At 46.5% G+C, this 20,000-nt stretch overlaps 1 protein-coding gene across 1 annotated transcript in view; it reads right to left on the bottom strand.

The window, feature by feature from the left end:
* Positions 1-19,994, bottom strand: part of LOC138359829 (A-kinase anchor protein 5-like) — a 79,494-nt gene extending 59,500 nt beyond the window's left edge. Inside the window, exon 1 of the mRNA XM_069319537.1 lies at positions 19,644-19,994. Within this exon, the coding sequence (XP_069175638.1) occupies positions 19,644-19,994 (351 nt within the window). The remainder of the gene's footprint in view (positions 1-19,643) is intronic.
* Between the last annotated feature and the right edge of the window lie 6 nt (positions 19,995-20,000).

The raw sequence follows: 20,000 nt of genomic DNA, 5'->3' as shown, positions 1-20,000 counted from the left end.
TTTTATTCATTTTTTTATACTTAATATAAAGACGGGTTGGATTAGGGGGGCTTCTTCGACTCATGGGGCCGGATTCATGAAATATTTACGCAATTACTTAAGGCAACGCGTCCTCGCCTCAAGTCCATTACATCCAGCGGTCGACCCCACAGACGCATTCATAAATTTTTACATGCTGTTCATTCAAAACGGGAATGTTCTCAAATCTAAATTAATATTATAATATATTAGCATATTGTGCACATATAGGCATAGGTTAGTTTAGGTGTTTAGGTTCTGTTGGCGATTATTTGTAGTACGTGGGTGCAGCATTTACAGCGTTGTGGTTCGAAAAAAAAAATCGTCAGTGAAGCACTTGTTCCGGAAGTGTTCGAAGACAGGGGGGTTCGGCGGGTGCATGGAATCACTTTTGGGTCTTTGTTTGGAGGACGGGCTGACTTAAGGACCTGGGGCCAGATTCACGAAAGCACTTTCGAATGTGTACATCTTTTCTCAATCTCTGACGGCTTTGGTTACATTTATTAAACAGTTTACAAGCATGAAAACTTCGCATTCAACTGTTGTTATTGTTATAAATAGCCTCCTGGTGCTTCGGAGATCATTAACTGTTTAATAATTGTAAACAAAGCCGGCAAAAATTGAGAAAAGATGTACAGGTTCGTAAGTGTTTGCGTAAGTGCTTTCGTGAATCTGGCCCCTGTACATATTTTCTCAATCTTTGGGGGGCTTGTTTACACTTATTGAACAGTTTATGAGCTCCGAAGCACTTTGGAAACTGTTGCTAGAACCCCATCATGCTGTTTAGATAGTAATTATTGAGACGAACCTCACTAGTCACATGTTCGTATGTACTTAGCTTTAAATAGTAGTGTACTGACTAGTAAGGAATTACTTTAAAATAAATTAAGCTAAAAAAAAAAAAAATAAATATTCCTAGGCCTAGTATAGCACACATACTATATTAGGCCTCAGACATCGTTTATTAGGCCTAGGAAGGTTAGGTTAGGTTAGTTTAGTTTGTCAAAGCAACACAAGTAAAAAATAGTTTTGCGGTTTGTCCAACTCAATAGTTCAGATTTCTACTTTCTAATGTCGTTGTACGTCGGTATATATACTATGGTCTTCATAGTTACTATAAGTACTACCAAAACAGGAGGACGGGCTGGTTTATAATAATATCTGGTAAGTTATGCTTATAACGTGTTTGATAACTGTAAACGAAGCCACTAGATATTGAGGGAATTTGTACAGGTGTATGTTGTGCTTTTTATTATATATATATATATATATATATATATATATATATATATATATATATATATATATATATATATATATATATATATATATATATATATATATATATATATATATAATATATAATATATAATATATATAATATATATATATATATATATATATATATATATATATATATATATATATATATATATATTTATTTATTTATTTATTTATTTTTCCTGCAACAGCAGTTATATGTAACATTTAGGCTCTTACATTAGCTTTACAATACCAATAATTTAAAACTAAAATGATCGAGAATAAAACAATGATAGTCAAATTGTGTTCCTTATATCCCGCGTACTGAGTGACCAGCATCCCTAAATACCTACGGGCTCACCATAGCCCGTGCTACTTGGAACTTTTTGTTCCAAGTAGCGAATCTTAAACAACATCAACAACCTCTAAATACTCATGATAACTTGAGGGGAAACTAATACATTTTTTTTCCGTATAATTAACAAGCTAAGGAAGATCAAAGGCAGTTAAAGTCAAAAGAGCGATTCCAACTCTGCTTCGTTCGAGTATAAACGAAGCTCAGGAGTGAAAGAAATGGATCAGATCCTCTACTGCTTAAGTCACCGATGTTTTATTTATTTTCTGCATCGTCTCGAGATTGGAATCCCTTGGACGGCTTTCTGGCCGAGTCTATTGGCTCCGATGATTGTGTAGAAATTGGTGGGGCTTCAGTTGGGAAACATGCTTGACGCAGAGAGAAGTGCTTCTGTTTACACTGATTGTATTTAATAGAAACCTCTAGCACATGATGATTGTAAATATAATCCTGTTTGTGTGGTTGGTGGGATTGGGGGGGGATGGAGAAGGGTAGGAGTGTTAAGGTAGAGGTTGAGAGAGAGAGAGGCGAGAGACAGAGAGAGAGAGAGAGAACTGGACCAAGCGGGTTCATTCGACGGTCGCCAGACCCCCACCAACACCATAGTGGACCATTGGTACACTATCCAAGCCCGTCAACCCACCAGCTACCCGATCCCCGCTCTCAACTTTATTCACGAGCCTGAGATAGGGACACGGGAAGGATAGGAGCTGCGGACGGTGATGCAGTTTTTTTTTTGTCCTCTTGCGCGAGATAATGTGAATCCTGTCTCAGCCTCACGCTACCAGATGTGTGGAGTGCCAGCATCTGCTTAGTGAGTGAGTGAGTGAGGTGAGTGAGTGAGTGAGTGAGGAAGGGAGGGAGGGAGGGAGGGGAGTGAGTGAGTGAGTGAGTGAGTGAATATTTAAAACGAAAGGTGCCAAATGTCGGTGCTTACGGGCTATTCATGCCCGTGCCACCTTTTGGGTGGCTTAATCTTCATCAATCAAATGTCGGTGGCCAGTAAGAGCTTGACTACCACCACCATCATCCTCCTGTTTCTCCTGCCTCCAATTATTCATCTTGCTTTCCCAAGCATGGCTTCATCAAATTATCCCACTCCTTCCTATTCGCACTTTCATCACATACCATGCTCTCTCCCTTCCTTTCTCTCTCACTCTCCTTCCTTTATTTCACGCCCATGGCCCCCTACTTCTATTCCCGATCCCTGTTCCTTCTCCCCTATGGCCTTCACTGACGTCATCATTCAATCCTGTTCCATCGTGTCAAACATATCGTTGTCATGGTTACATCTGCGCCACAGACCAGAAGGCCTTCACAAACATGTCCTTGAGGTTCCGGCACAGCTGATCGGCTTATTTCCTCAGCTGTAGCAGGGAACTTGAAGTATGGTAATGATTATGGATGAATGGTAATAAAGAATGGTGAGCAGGCAGGCAGGCAGGCAGGCAGACAGGCAGGCAGGCAGGCAGACAGGCAGACAGGCAGGCAGGCAGGCAGGCAGGCAGGCAGGCAGGCAGGCAGGCAGACAGACAGGCAGGCAGGCAGACAGCCAGGCAGGCAGACAGGCAGGCAGGCAGGCAGACAGGCAGGCAGGCAGGCAGGCAGGCAGGCAGGCAGGCAGGCAGGCAGGCAGACAGACAGGCAGGCAGGCAGACAGGCAGACAGGCAGACAGGCAGACAGGCAAGCAGGCAGACAGCCAGGCAGGCAGACAGCCAGGCAGGCAGACAGGCAGGCAGGCAGAGAGGCAGGCAGGCAGGCAGGCAGGCAGACAGGCAGGCAGGCAGGCAGGCAGACGGGCCGAGAAACAGACAGACAGGCAGGCAGGCAGACAGGCAGGCAGACAGGCAGGCAGGCAGGCAGGCAGGCAGGCAGGCAGGCAGACAGGCAGGCAGACAGGCAGGCAGGCAAGCAGGCAGACAGCCAGGCAGGCAGACAGCCAGGCAGGCAGACAGGCAGGCAGGCAGAGAGGCAGGCAGGCAGGCAGGCAGGCAGACAGGCAGGCAGGCAGGCAGGCAGACGGGCCGAGAAACAGACAGACAGGCAGGCAGGCAGACAGGCAGGCAGACAGGCAGGCAGGCAGGCAGGCAGGCAGGCAGGCAGGCAGGCAGACAGGCAGGCAGACAGGCAGGCAGGCAGACAGGCAGACAGGCAGGCAGGCAGGCAGGCAGACAGCCAGGCAGGCAGACAGGCAGGCAGGCAGGCAGACAGGCAGACAGGCAGGCAGGCAGGCAGGCAGGCAGACAGGCAGACAGGCAGACAGGCAGACAGGCAGACAGGCAGGCAGGCAGACAGCCAGGCAGGCAGACAGCCAGGCAGGCAGACAGACAGGCAGGCAGGCAGGCAGGCAGGCAGGCAGACAGACAGGCAGGCAGGCAGACAGGCAGGCAGGCAGACAGGCAGACAGGCAGGCAGGCAGGCAGGCAGGCAGGCAGGCAGGCAGGCAGACAGACAGGCAGACAGGCAGGCAGGCAGGCAGACAGCCAGGCAGGCAGACAGCCAGGCAGGCAGACAGGCAGGCAGGCAGGCAGACAGGCAGGCAGGCAGGCAGGCAGGCAGGCAGGCAGGCAGGCAGGCAGGCAGACAGGCAGGCAGGCAGGCAGACAGACGGGCCGAGAAACAGACAGACAGACAGACAGACAGACAGGCAGGCAGGCAGACAGGCAGGCAGACAGGCAGGCAGGCAGGCAGGCAGGCAGACAGGCAGACAGACAGGCAGGCAGACAGCCAGGCAGGCAAGCAGGCAGGCAGGCAGTCAGTCAGGCAGGCAGGCAGGCAGTCAGGCAGGCAGGCAGGCAGGCAGGCAGACAGACAGACAGACAGACAGACAGACAGACAGACAGACAGACAGACAGACAGACAGACAGACAGACAGACAGGCACACCAGTTAAGGTGCATCTCTCTGGCTGAGGAGGAAGTCAACTTTCAGGCGTGAAGGGGGAACATGCCCCGATATAGATCTTGTTTACACCTGAGTAAATTCGTTTTGGCCTGGTAACTGGTAAATTGTCGTGTGTTGAGGCTGCTGCCTCAGTCTTTCCTCCCTTGCTGGCCTTCCTCTCCCCCTACCCTCCCCTCCCCTTCCCATTCCTGATACTCCCCTTCCCTGCTGGTCAATACTCCCCCTACCTCCCTACCGTGCTGGTTAACCCCCTTCCCTAAATCCCTACCCTGGTGGCCAGCCATTCCCCCTCCTTACCTCTCTCTTTGGGGCTAACTCTTCCTTCAATGCAAGTCAACTGTCCGTTCTCATTCACTACGTTCCTGCTTGTCACTCTGCTTATCTTCGTCTCTGCCTGCTTGCTTACCTGCCTGCTTGCTTACCTGCCTGCTGGCTTACCTGCCAGCTTGCTTACCTGCCTGCTTGCTTACCTGCCTGCTTGCTTACCTGCCTGCTTGCTTACCTGCTTGCTTACTTACCTGCCTGCTTGCTTACTTGCCTGCTTGCTTACCTGCCTGCTTGCTTACCTGCCTGCTTGCTTACCTGCCTGCTTGCTTACCTGCTTGCTTGCTTACCTACCTGCTTGCTTACCTGCTTGCTTGCTTACCTGCCTGCTTGCTTACCTGCCTGCTTGCTTACCTGCCTGCTTGCTTACCTGCCTGCTTGCTTACCTGCTTGCTTGCTTACCTGCCTGCTTGCTTACCTGCCCGCTTGCTTACCTGCCTGCTTGCTTACCTGCTTGCTTGCTTACCTGCCTGCTTGCTTACCTGCTTGCTTGCTTACCTGCCTGCTTGCTCATATATGTTTGCTTGCCTCAGTTTGCTTGGTTGTATTCCTGCTTGTGTTTGCCTGCTTGTCCTTGACTTTATATGTATTTTGGCCTGCGGTCCTGCTTAATTGCTTGCCGATCTTTCAAAACACTTCCCTAATCCAACCTTCCCTTCCTCTCTCTCCTTATTCGATCCCCCTTCTCTCTCTCTCTCTCTCTCTCTCTCTCTCTCTCTCTCTCTCTCTCTCTCTCTCTCTCTCTCTCTCTCTCTCTCTCTCTCTCTCTCTCTCTCTCTCTCTCTCTCTCTCTCTCTCTCTCCCTCTCTCTCTCTCTCTCTCTCTCTCTCTCTCTCTCTCTCTCTCTCTCTCTCTCTCTCTCTCTCTCTCTCTCTCTCTCTCTCTCTCTCTCTCTCTCTCTCTCGTCTTAAATGACTTCTTCATTTTTCTTCATCATGTTCCACTCTTTTATCCTTTTTTTTACATTATCTTCTCCTTTCATTCTTTCTAGTTTTCAAAAAAAATCATATCCATTCTTGCTTTTGTTTGCGGATATCTTTGATACCCCTCCTTCACTTTCTTTCCTAAACCAACCACTTGGGCTGGACGATAAAGCGACGATCTCCCTTCATGCAGGTCGGCGTTCAATCCCCGACCGTCCAAGTGGTTGGACACCATTCCTTCCCCCCCGTCCCATCCCAAATCCTCATCCTGATCCCTTCCAAGTGCTATATAGTCTTGGCTTGGCGCTTTCCCCCTGATAATTCCCTCCCCTCTCCTCCCTTCCGTCGTTCATATCTCTCCCCTCCCCCCCCTACCCATATCGTTCCTCTACCCCCCCCCTTTTCCTCTTTCCCTGAAGAATCATGCGCTCCAGGATACCATAAAGGGCATGTTGTTGTTGTTTAAGATTCGCTACCTGGAACAAAAACTTCCATGTAGCACGGGCTATGGTGAGCCCGTAGTAATAAGGGGCAGCTTCAGCGTGGTAACGCGTAGGGCCCGAGTCCGTTCAGGGCGACATAGCGACAGTGCATCGCGGCAAAGACCAAGAGGTCTGAGCCTCGTAAGAGCTCTGGTATGTCTTGATCAAAAGAGAATTCTGATATCAAGGAATTTCTCAGTGTTAAACAATTTATTTTGATACCCTACGGTGCTTTATTTGTCAAGACAGATTACTCCAATTCTCCTGAGTGTGTTTACCTTAGCTTGGAGCGTCAGTTACACATTCCCTCGACTCTAAATGTGCGTTGCTCCGGTACCTGCTTTGTTCATGTATTTACGTTGAGCCACAGCTCTTGTGTCCCGCCTCTCAACACTTTATCGAATGCTGTATAGGTTTCAGAGCCTCAAGAGTTTATGGAGTTTGCCTTCATAAAAATCACTTCTTAGTGCATTCCCTTTGTTAACGCTACTAATACTCATAAAACAATTATAATGTGTCTGCGGCTTATTTGGTCTCCACCTATATCGCCTAGTTGTCAAATCCTATCCAGTCCTTAGCAGTTCTATCTATGCTTAATGCTTAATTGTTTGCACCCTGTCTATTCCCCCGAGTATTTTGTATGTGGTAATCATGTCTCCCCTGTTTATTATCTTTTTCGGCAGCGTGAGGTTAATGTTTCTTAGTCTTTCCTCGTGACTCATTTCAGCTCCTGGTCTGGTTTGGTGCCACACACTGAACTCCCTCGTGTTTGGTGCCACACACTGAACTCCCTCGTGTTTGGTGCCACACACTGAACTCCCTCGTGTTTGGTGCCACACACTGAACTCCCTCGTGTTGCTCTTATAAAGTCGGAGCGGCTGGACATTAGCGTAGACCATTCAGACCCGCCGGCACGAGGTGCCTCCAGCTCTGTAATTTACTAATCTTGTGTTGATGAAGATATCCTCATAATGCACCCAGAGTCTGCCAGTGTAGACTAGTTATCACATGCCTCTGTATGACTAACCATCCTGTGTGATGGGGATTTTAGCATCACGTGGCTAGATTTCGACACACTGTACTCCCCTTTAGATAGTTTATTGCAGCTGCACAAATACAGATGTACCTAAATGTGTGAATACAAAAATTAGTAGGGGGAAAGTTTGCCAGTTATATAATGTTAAATATATATGTATGAGATTAAACACTCGTATTCTCACTCGTATTTTAGTGAGGTAGTGGCTCTCGATATTTCTTAATGTCAATTACGACTACCCAAACAACTCGATCTAAAGTACCTTTAGGTTAATTCAGAAAATCCTAAGAGATTTTAAGGCAGTCGCTCTCCATTGAGCAGTAAACATTAGGCCCTCGGCAGCTACACCACTTTCTTGACGCGACAACCAACCCTCACACCTTTAATGTTCAACATTGAGACAGAACACCGGAGATGATGACCCGGACGCCGTGACGGCCGAGACGCCTGTGTCCACTACCATAGTGGGACTTGCTGAGGCGTGACGTCATGCCTTGTCCCCATTGGTCAATTTAGGTCATGTGACCTGCAAAATGTCGTCTGTTAAAGGTATATCAGAGCGAAGCTAAGCTCAATAGTTTGTTTACTACAAATATTACATAAAACACAAATGTCAACTGATAACGCACGCATACAAAATATCTAAATACCTCTTCTTAGTGTTGTTTAATATATGGAGAAGGGAAGTGTGGGAGGGAAGGGAGGCGTGGGAGGGAAGGGAGGGAAGGGAGGCGTGGGAGGGGAGTGTGAGATGACACAGGAAGCAAAATAAAAGCGGATGATTGGTACACCCAGCAGTACTGACAGAATGTTCGGACTCTGCAATATATATATATTTTAGGGAAGCACCAATTAGGATATTTATCTAATGTCTTAATAAGAAATGCAAAAGGAAAAAATCGTTTCAATTCCCCCCTCTTTCATGATTCCTCCTCCTCCATGATTCCTCCTACTCCACGATTACTTTCTCAAATCCTTCTTAGTCTCTCCGAAGCCACATTAAAAATGGAATATGTAACTGTAATGATATAATCTGATGAGTTTACATTTAGTTTTTAGAAATTCATATATCAATTCCTGTAGTTTCAGCCACAACTGTAGCATTCAACTTCATGTTTGTAAACAGATCACAACTGCATAATCAGGAGCCTGACATTTGTCGGTGTTAGAGGAAGGAGCCCGTTGGAGGAGGAGGAGGAGGAGGAGGAGGAGGTGGAGGAGGAGGAGGAGGAGGAGGGTGGGTGACAGAGGAGGAAGGGGAAGGGCGCTATCAGGGGAAAGCGCCAAGCTATTACGACTATATAGCACTGGGAAGGGATCAGGATAAGGATTTGGGATGGGACGGGGGAAAGGAATGGTGCCCAATCACTTGGACGGTCGGGGATTGAACGCCGACCTGTAAGAAGCGAGACCGTCGCTTTACCGTCCAGCTTCAACTATCACCATTACTGCTGTCTTTACCACCACGACTAGTGCTGCCTTTTCTACTACTCCTGCCTCTACCACAGTATTCCTGCCTCTACCACTATACTCCTGCCTCTACCACAGTATTCCTGCCTCTACCACTATACTCCTGCCTCTACCACAGTATTCCTGCCTCTACCACTATACTCCTGCCTCTACCACAGTATTCCTGCCTCTACCACAATACTCCTGCCTCTACCACTATACTCCTGCCTCTACCATAGTATTCCTGCCTCTACCACTATACTCCTGCCTCTACCACAGTATTCCTGCCTCTACCACTATACTCCTGCCTCTACCACTACACTCCTGCCTCTACCACAGTATTCCTGCCTCTACCACTATACTCCTGCCTCTACCACTATACTCCTGCCTCTACCACAGTATTCCTGCCTCTACCACTATACTCCTGCCTCTACCACTATACTCCTGCCTCTACCACAGTGCTCCTGCCTCTACCACTATACTCCTGCCTCTACCACTGCCTCTACCACCACCACCACTGCCTCTACCACCACCACCACTGCCTCTACCACCACCACCACTGCCTCTACCACCACTGCCTCTACCACCACCACCACTGCCTCTACCACCACCACTGCCTCTACCACCACTGCCTCTACCACCACCACCACTGCCTCTACCACCACCATCACTGCCTCTACCACCACTGCCTCTACCACCACCACCACTGCCTCTACCACCACCACCACTGCCTCTACCACCACCACCACCACCACTGCCTCTACCACCACCACCACCACTGCCTCTACCACCACCACCACTGCCTCTACCACCACCACCACTGCCTCTACCACCACCACCACTGCCTCTACCACTGCCTCTACCACCACCACCACTGCCTCTACCACACAATGGGCCGTTCATGCATGTGCTATATAGAGAAGCGTTTACTAAACTATAGGTTCGTTCAGTTTTTGTATAATTAATATTCCAACTCGGCCCTTTTTCAAAAGATGTGTAATAACTTGGTGCATATTAAGTCAGACTTCTGGCTTTTTTCACTTGAGGAACTGCACAATTTAGAATGGAAATAAGAGTAGTTTTGCCTAATATTGTATGATATTTTTCTAGCATATTCGTATATATTTGTAAAATATTTGAAATTCCAATTTGTTAAGTTTCTGTGTTTGTGTATTTCCATAGTAAAGCGCTTGCAAATTTTTGCACTTTGGATGTGTGTGTGTGTGTGTGTGTGTGTGTGTGTGTGTGTGTGTGTGTGTGTGTGTGTGTGTGAGTGTGTGTGTGTGTGTGTGTGTGTGTGTGTGTGTGTGTGTGTGTGTGTGTGTGTGTGTGTGTGTGTACTCATCTATTTGTGTCTGCAGGATCGAGCATTGACTCTTGGATCCCGCCTTTCGAGCCATCGGTTGTTTACAGCAATGACTCCTGTCCCATTTCCCTATCATACCTGGTTTTAAAATTATGAATAGTATTTGTTTCCACAACCTGTTCCCCAAGTGCATTCCACTTTTCCACTACTCTCACGCTAAAAGAAAACTTCCTAACATCCCTGTGACTCATCTGAGTTTCCAGCTTCCACCCATGTCCCCTCGTTCTGTTACTATTCCGTGTGAACAGTTCGTCTATTTCCACTCTGTCAATTCCGTTGAGTATCTTATACGTTCCTATCATATTCCCCCTTTCCCCTCTTTTTTATAGTGTCGTAAAGTTCAATTCCTTCAGGCGCTCTTCATACCCCATCCCTCGTAACGCTGGGACGAGTCTCGTTGTAAACTTCTGAACCTAGAAGTTCTGAAATGTGTGTGTGTACTCACCTAGTTTTGTTTGCGGGGGTTGAGCTCTGGCTCTTTGATCACGCCTCTCAACTGTCAATCAACTGGTGTACCGATTCCTGAGCCTATTAGGCTCTATCATATCTTCATTTGAAACTGTGTATGGAGTCAGCCTCCACCACATCATTACTTAATGCATTCCATCTGTTAACTACTCTGGCACTGAAAATATCTTTCTAATGTCTCTGTGGCTCATCTGGGTACTAAGTTTCCACCTGTGTCCCCACGTGTTCCACCCGTGCTAAAGAGTTTGTCTTTGTCCACCATGTCAATTCCCCTGAGAATTTTGTAGGTGGTTATCATGTCTCCCCTTACTCTTCTGTTTTCCAGGGATGTGAGATTCAGCTCCCTTAGCCTTTCCTCGTAGCTCATACCTCTCAGTTCTGGGACCAGTCTGGTGGCATACCTCTGAATCTTCTCTAACTTTGTCTTATGTTTAACTAGGTATGGTCTCCAGGCTAGAGCTGCATACTCCAGGATTGGTCTGACATAAGTGGTATACAAGGTCCTGAACGATTCCTTACACAAGTTTCTAAAGGCAGTTCTTACAGGTTCGGTGTGATATCAACCCTCGGATCTTTCTCTCTATTTGACTCTTGCAGGATATCACCTCCCAGTCCAGCCAAACTGGACCAAACTGGTCCAGATGACCTGGACCAGTTTGTCCAGGTCATCCTGTAGTCTCTGTCTATCTTCATCTGTTTTGATTCTTCTCATAATTTTTGCAGCATCAGCAAACATTGAGAGGAATGAGTCAATACCCTCTAGAAGGTCGTTTACATATATTATAAACAGGATGAGTCCAAGTGCAGAATTGACAGTCCAAGTACTTTCTGACAGTCCAAGAAAATGCAGTCTGCCCACCTTTCTCTTTCTTGCCTAATTTGTATTGCTTGGTCATAGAATTCTATTAGACCTGTGAGGCACGATTTATCATCTCTGAACCCATGTTGGTGGTGTGTTACAAGGCTAATTCCCTCCAGATGCTCTTCGAGCCTTTTCCTCACGATCTTCTCCATCACCTTGCATGGTGTACAAGTTAGGGAAACTGGCCTGTAGTTCAGTGCGTCTTGCATGTCACCCTTCTTGTATATTGGGACTACATTAGCTGTCTTCCAACTTTCCGGTAGGTCTCCCGTTTCCAGTGACCTGTTATACACCATAGAGAGCGGCACACTTAGTGCCTCTTCACCTTCTTTTAGTATCCATGGTGAGATTCTGTCTGGCCCAACAGCCTTTGTCACATTCAGCTCCAACACATTCATTTTGACCTCCTCACTGGTGACGTCAAATTCCTCCAAGGTTGCTTAGTTTGCCTCCTCATTTAGTGCAGGGACCTCACCTTGTTCTATTGTGAAGACTTCCTGGAATCTCTTGTTGAGTTCTTCACATACCTCCTTGTCGTTCTCTGTGTATCTGTTCTCCCATTTTCTCAATTTCATCACTTGTTCCTTCACTGCTGTTTTCCTCCTGATGTGTCTGTGGAGCAGTTTTGGTTGGGTCTTAGCTTTACTCTGAACCTTTACTTTCGGGAGCCGGTCGGCCGAGCGGACAGCACACTGGACTTGTGATCCTGTGGTCCCGGGTTCGATCCCGGGCGCCGGCGAGAAACAATGGGCAGAGTTTCTTTCACCCTATGCCCCTGTTACCTAGCAGTAAAATAAGTACCTGGGTGTTAGTCAGCTGTCACGGGCTGCTTCCTGGGGGGTGGAGGCCTGGTCGAGGACCGGGCCGCGGGGACACTGAAGCCCCGAAATCATCTCAAGATAACCAAGATACTCGTGATGTCATTTTCATACTGTCTCTCTGCTTCTCTCCTCACTCTGAGGTACTCCTTTCTGTCCCTCTGGTATCTCTCTCTGTTCTCTGGTGTTCTGTTGTTCCTGTAGTTTCTCCATGTTCTGTTACTCAATTGCTTCCCTGCTGCACATTCCTGATTGAACCGTGGATACTTCTGTTGCTTTTAATTTTTTTCTTTTTGGGCCGGGATAAACCTGATTGCAGCTTCCTAGCACTTCTGGGTAACATAATCCATCATATCTTGTATAGTTTTTCTCTGAGTTCTGTTTCTCATGGTATTCCCATTAGGCTGTTCCGCATCTCGTCATATTTTCCTCTTCGGTAATTTAGTCTTTTTCCTTCCAATCCCATCCTTGGATAGGTTTTCCCCTACCTCTACCAGATACTTAAATGTCAACACACTGTGGGCACTCATTTCTATGGGGGCTTCAAATTTGACTTTCCTTATTTCTGAGTCATTCAAGGTGAATATCAGGTCGAGTCTAGCTGGTTCGTCATTCCTTCTCATTCTTGTTGGTCCCTTGACATGTTGGCTCAGAAAGTTCCTTGTTGTTACTTTCAAGAGTTTAGCTCTCCATGTTTCTTCACCTCCATGTGGGTCCCCACTCATCCAGTCTATCTTTCCATGGTTGAAATCGCCTATGATTAAGAGTCTGGATCCATTCCTGCAGGCAATGGATCTGAAGCTGCTGCTTTCTATTATATTAATGGTAGCCATGTTGTTTCTGTCGAACTCTTGTCTGGGTCTTCTGTCATTTAGGGCAGGGTTGTAAATGACTGCCACTATTATCTTAGGTCCTCCCATTGTCATAGTTCCTGTTATGTAGTCTCTGAATCCGTCGCAGCACGGAATTTTCATCTCTCCAAAGCTCCAATCCTTCCTTATCAGCAGGGCCACTCCTCCTCCTCCTCTCCCTTTCCTCTCTTTCCTTGCTATATAGTAGTCCTTTGTGAACGCAGCGTTTGTTTTGACTCCTGACAATTTTGTTTCTGTGAGTCCTATTACATCTGGATTTTTTCCTGTGCTCTTTCTGCCAGTTCACTTGCTTTGTTGGTAATCCCATCGATGTTTGAGTACATTACCTTGAAGCTTACTTTCCTATAACCATTTTCACCCCCCCTCCCCACTAGTGTAGGAAGCTGTTCCATGGGCATTGCTGCTTGGGTAGGCTCATCTTCCTGTGGGGTAGTTGCCAGGGGTTCTGGGGGAGGTGGGGGTGGGGGGAGGCTTAGAAATTGCCCAGGCCTGCTTGGGGACAGGGAGAATTCCTATTGGTGGAGGGGCAGGGCGTGCTCGGGATGAGGGCTTGTCCTCCTTTAGTGTAGGTAACATGGGCTTGAAGGGAGGAGATGGATGACTTAGATCTTAGAGGACTGTGTGTGTGTGTGTGTGTGTGTGTGTGTGTGTGTGTGTGTGTGTGTGTGTGTGTGTGTGTGTGTGTGTTTGTGTGTGTGTGTGTGTGTGTGTGTGTGTGTGTGTGTGTGTGTGTGTTTATGATTTTATTTTATTTTTCTTTCTAGTGGCTCTGAGAATTGGTGTGGTCAGTTTTGTGAGCATCAGATGGTCGTGTATGGCCGTGAGTGTACAAGGAGGGCGGGAGTTTGTCTCGTGTCTCCCGGCAATCTTATTACAGTTTATCTACGCTCTTGGCTCTTTATTTACACTTAAAAACATGTTTCTTCAGGCCTCGTGGACCCCTGGAGGTGTACACGTCACTGAACACCAACGCTTCTGTACACCTGTAGCTGTTGTACATGTGTAGCTGCTGAACACTTGTAGGTGCTGTGCACCTTTAGCTGCTGTACACCTGTAGCTGCTGTACACCTGTAGCTGCTGTACACCTGTAGCTGCTGTACACCTGTAGCTGCTGTACACCTGTAGCTGCTGTACACCTGCAGCTGCTGTACACCTGTAGCCGCTGTTAAATAACAAAAATAATAATAAAGGATGGGCAGAATGATAGACTTATGAGAATGATAGATTCACACAATGACACCGATGCAAAAGATTGATGTCCACTGTCTTGTCATTGATGTCCACTGTCTTGTCATTGATGTCCACTGTCTTGTCATTGATGTCTCTCAGTCTACTGATGGGATAGTTTGTGGCATGTTAAGGATGGATAGAGAACCAGACTGAAACGTCGTCACCTCCTTTATTTTTAGATATATGGGCTGGATGTCTCTGTATATCCTTATATCTGTAGGGATAAGGAGGTTGGGGGAGTCTCTTTATATAAATAGTGTTGTTCGGTTAGAGCCATCATTATATGGATAGTGAGGAGGGTGAACAGGGTGAACAGGGTGTTGTAACGTGGTAAGAAGTGGAACATGTTTGTATAGTGATGCCGTTTAATAAAATAAATTAATGTTAAATGTTTATTCAGGTAAAGTACATACATATAAGAGGTTTTACAAAAATTGATAGATTTATAGATAAGAGCTAGTACATACAATGCCTAAAGCCACTATTACGCAAAGCGTTTCGGGCAGGAATAGGAATATAAATAGTGAGATAATGGCTAGATGTTGATAATGAAGGATGAGAGAGTGATGGTGAACGTTGGGGTGATGCGGATAGTGACGAAACTGTTTGGTCTTCGAAATATAAAAATTTTTGTGTGCTCTGTTATTAACAAAACATTCCCCAAAACGATGGAATTGAATGTAGGACAATAGGTATATAAAGAAAATAACAAGTTGAGAGTGAAGGGGGAGGGGTGGTAAGGGCAGGGGGGGGGGAAAGGGAGGGAGAGAGGGGGAGAGGGAGAGAGAGGGGGGGGATGGAAGAGAGGGGACACTATCTCCCCTCGGCAGCACTGTGAGCTTGCCTCTCCCTCCTCACACCATATATAAAGCACTCACATGGTTGCTGCACCATCACCTCCCCCGCTCTCTCGTGTGTTGTGTGTATGTGTGAGTGTGTGTGTGTGTATGTGTGTGTGAGTGTGAGTGTGTGTGTGTGTGTGTGTGTGTGTGTGTGTGTGTGTGTGTGTGTGTGTGTGTGTGTGTGTGTGTGAGTGAGTGAGTGTGAGTGTCTGTGTCTGTGTCTGTATGTGTGTGTGTGTGTGTAGCACAATGGCCAGTAGGTATATAGCAGAGAGGTCTAGGGTTCGATTCCGTGACGATTGGGCAATGTTTCCTTTCACCTGATGCCACATTTCACATAGCACTAACTGCACACACAAATCACACTAACGTGATATATCAAATGAACACATCCACAAGGGCCTTGCTGAGGGTTCGAACCTATGATTGAGGTTCCTAGACGCGCCTTTATCCACTGTACAACGACACAGTTTCTTTTGACCATGTTATGGTACAGTGGACTAGAGCGCGTCAGGGGACACCCTGTACATAGGTTCGAAACCCCATGAAGGCCCTTGTGGATTTGTTTATTAAATAAGTACCAGGACACCTGATTCTTATCCTGGTTCCCCAGTACACCTGACTCTTACCCTGGTTCACCAGTACACCTGACTCTTATCCTGGTTCACCAGTACACCTGACTCTTACCCTGGTTCACCAGTACACCTGACTCTTTCCCTGGTTCACCAGTACACCTGACTCTTACCCTGGTTCACCAGTACACCTGACTCTTATCCTGGTTCACCAGTACACCTGACTCTTATCCTGGTTCACCAGTACACCTGACTCTTACCCTAGTTCATCAGTACACCTGACTCTTACCCTGGTTCACCAGTACACCTGACTCTTACCCTGGTTCACCAGTACACCTAACTCTTACCTTGGTTCATCAGTACACCTGACTCTTACCCTGGTTCACCAGTACACCTGACTCTTACCCTGGTTCACCAGTACACCTGACTCTTATCCTGGTTCACCAGTACACCTGACTCTTATCCTGGTTCACCAGTACACCTGACTCTTATCCTGGTTCCCCAGTACACCTGACTCTTACCCATGGTTCACCAGTACACCTGACTCTTATTCTGGTTCCCCAGTACACCTGACTCTTACCCTGGTTCATCAGTACACCTGACTCTTACCCTGGTTCACCAGTACACCTGACTCTTACCCTGGTTCACCAGTACACCTGACTCTTACCCTGGTTCACCAGTACACCTGACTCTTATCCTGGTTCACCAGTACACCTGACTCTTACCCTGGTTCACCAGTACACCTGACTCTTACCATGGTTCACCAGTACACCTGACTCTTACCCTGGTTCACCAATACACCTGACTCTTACCCTGGTTCACCAGTACACCTGACTCTTACCCTGGTTCACCAGGACATCTGACTCTTATTCTGGTTCACCAGTACACCTGACTCTTACCCATGGTTCACCAGTACACCTGACTCTTACCCTGGTTCACCAGTACACCTGACTCTTATCCTAGTTCACCAGTACACCTGACTCTTACCCTGGTTCACCAGGACATCTGACTCTTATTCTGGTTCACCAGTACACCTGACTCTTACCCATGGTTCACCAGTACACCTGACTCTTACCCTGGTTCACCAGTACACCTGACTCTTATCCTAGTTCACCAGTACACCTGACTCTTACCCTGGTTCACCAGTACACCTGACTCTTACCCTGGTTCACCAGTACACCTGACTCTTACCCTGGTTCACCAGTACACCTGACTCTTACCCTGGTTCACCAGTACACCTGACTCTTACCCTGGTTCACCAGTACACCTGACTCTTACCCTGGTTCACCAGTACACCTGACTCTTACCCTGGTTCACCAGTACACCTGACTCTTTAATGGTTCTCTCAAGACACATCACCACAGAGCAGCTTCATCTGTTATTTCTACTCATCTGCTGACTATTCTCTCGTATTAAATGACGAATCTTGAGTAAAACAACTCACCTATTCGGTCTAGGACCATCACTAAGTAGTGAGTCACCAGTTACTCAACCACTCCTCATTTAAGCGTGAACATTTCTGCCGCAAATGTGTCACTCATAATGAAATACTCATATTTGTTATATACAATTCAAGGTTTATTATTGCTGAAATGCCGCCACGTACAATTACAGCCACTCCGGGCTCACCATAGCCCGTGCTACTTGGAACTTTTTGTTCCCAGTAGCTGGATCTTAAACAACATCAACAGCCACCACGTACACCACAAAACAGTAGGAGAAATGTATTATTCTTGCTATATTGTAGTTGCTCCTATTTAACAAAAATAAAATAATTCTATAAAATGGATGCACTGGAAACTATTATTTCTAAACTACTTCTCTAATGCAGGCGATGAGTCACAATAACGTGGCTAAAGTAAGTTGACCAGACCACACACTAGAAGGTGAAGGGACGACAACGTTTCGGTCCGTCCTGGACCATTCTCAAGTCGATTGTGATTCGGTCCGTCCTGGACCATTCTCAAGACAATCGACTTGAGAAAGGTCCAGGACGGACCGAAACGTCGTCGTCCCTTCACCTTCTAGTGTGTGGTCTGGTCAACCTACTTCTCTAACGTTAAATTAATGGACACTGATATAAGGCAGAAGGAATTCGTACGTTAAATGTAACAGAAAAAGTTTTCCTAAATTTCCAGCACACTCCTGAAGAGTGACTTGCCGGGAGGTAGACTCACAGCACCCGGTATAAAACGAATATTTCTCCCACAAAAGTACAGGAAACACGGTAAAATATCCCTCAGTTCATGAGGCTACAGAGGCATGCGGAGGGTGGCGCTCTTAGCGGAGATTACTTCAGGACCACAGTCACTTCTCAACAAGTTAGCTACGCATTCTCAGAAAACCGCCTCTGAGCAAGCCGTGCAGAAGGCAAGCGTTTCCTTTAGCACTAGCCAAGGACCTGGGTAATATTCCTCTCGGCACAGGGCGTCTTGGAAGGCAAGAGATACCTCGACACAGCTGAAGACGCGAGGCTTGAAGATTGGACGCCGGCTTGAACGTGAGCACACAGGGAAATAGATGCGGTGACAGTAGCTTCATAAATCGTGGCCGGGTGTCAGGGTGTCGAGCGTAATGTTCTGTAATTTCCTCGTGTTCCCTTCCCAGGTTGTCGCCACCACCGGCCGCGCCTTCACTCGTTTGTTGGCGTCGACACATTGGCTGCCAGGGCCCCCAGCCTCCACCGGGGGAAGCTGGCCCCTTGCCTCCACTGGGGGAGCTGGCCCCTTGCCTCCACTGGAGGAGCTGGCCCCTTGCCTCCACTGGGGGGAGACGGCCCCTTGCCTACACCTACGTACTATGTGTCCCGTCGGATACACACACACCCACACACACACACACACACACACACACACACACACACACACACACACACACACACACACACACACACACACACGTATCTACATACAATCACCATGCTGTATAGTTCCCAAGTTTGAGAATAATATTGGAACATGTGTTTTTAATCTGCATATAAACACGTTGCATTAGCTCTCTTGAAAACTCTCAGACACTGTTCATTTACTGTAACACGGCAGCAAATTTTCTGAATATATTTTGAAAAAAGAATATGTAGTATATATAATAAGCTTTAAAAAGGAGAGTTGACTACATTATTTGGGAAAAGGAAAAGGATACGAGACTGACCAAGAGCTGGGAAGGTAGGGAAAATACCAGAAAGCACTAAGCAAGGACAATTATCTAGCACTGAGAAAGGGTATGAGGACAAGGACCTGGGACCATCGGAGATTGAACACCGACCTGCAAGAAGCGAAGCCTCCGCAAAATTGACAAGTCCTAGTGGGACTGCTACGAGTGTAGGAATACCCATAATATATATATATATATATATATATATATATATATATATATATATATATATATATATATATATATATATATATATATATATATATATATATATTAGTATATTTTGGTAGCAGTCTTTCCTGTAGACATATATTATTAAATATGACCGAAAAAGTAAGATTAATAATTCTAACACGAATTTTCTCAATCTTTCGTACATTTCGCTTCACTGTTGGAGGTAAATCAAAAATCAATTCTCCAAAATAAATAAAATAAAAATAAATAAAAATGAATTTTGGAGAATTGATTTTTGATTTACCTCCAACAGTGAAGCGAAATGTACGAAAGATTGAGAAAATTCGTGTTAGAATTATTAATCTTACTTTTTCGGTCATATTTAATAATATATATATATATATATATATATATATATATATATATATATATATATATATATATATATATATATATATATATATATATATATATAATACACAATTACGTGTGTGGGAGTTAATGCATTAATGTTGGTGCATCTGTTGCTTACACACATGTTGCTGCTGCTCCAGCTGCTGCGCCTGATGCTGTTGCTGCATCTGCTCCTGTTGCTTTTTTGTCTGCTTTTGTCTGCTGTTGCTGCATCTGCTCCTGTTGCTTTTTTGTCTGCTTTTGTCTGCTGTTGCTTCCCTGCACTGTTGGTGCTGGCGATGCTGCTGTCGGTGGTGGTTCTGCTATTGCTAATGCGGCTACGTCTGCTGCTGCTACTGCTGCTGCGTCTGCTGCTACGTCTGCTGCTGCTTCTGCTGCTGCTTCTGCTGCTGCGTCTGCTGCTGCGTCTGCTGCTGCGTCTGCTGCTGCGTCTGCTGCTACGTCTGCTGCTGCTGCTTCTCATCTGCATGCTGCT

This window comes from Procambarus clarkii, chromosome 93 (assembly GCF_040958095.1).
Source record: "Procambarus clarkii isolate CNS0578487 chromosome 93, FALCON_Pclarkii_2.0, whole genome shotgun sequence".
NCBI lineage: Eukaryota > Metazoa > Arthropoda > Malacostraca > Decapoda > Cambaridae > Procambarus > Procambarus clarkii.
The sequence above is the reverse complement of the archived record's forward strand: the minus strand, read 5'-3'. Positions and strand labels throughout refer to the sequence as shown.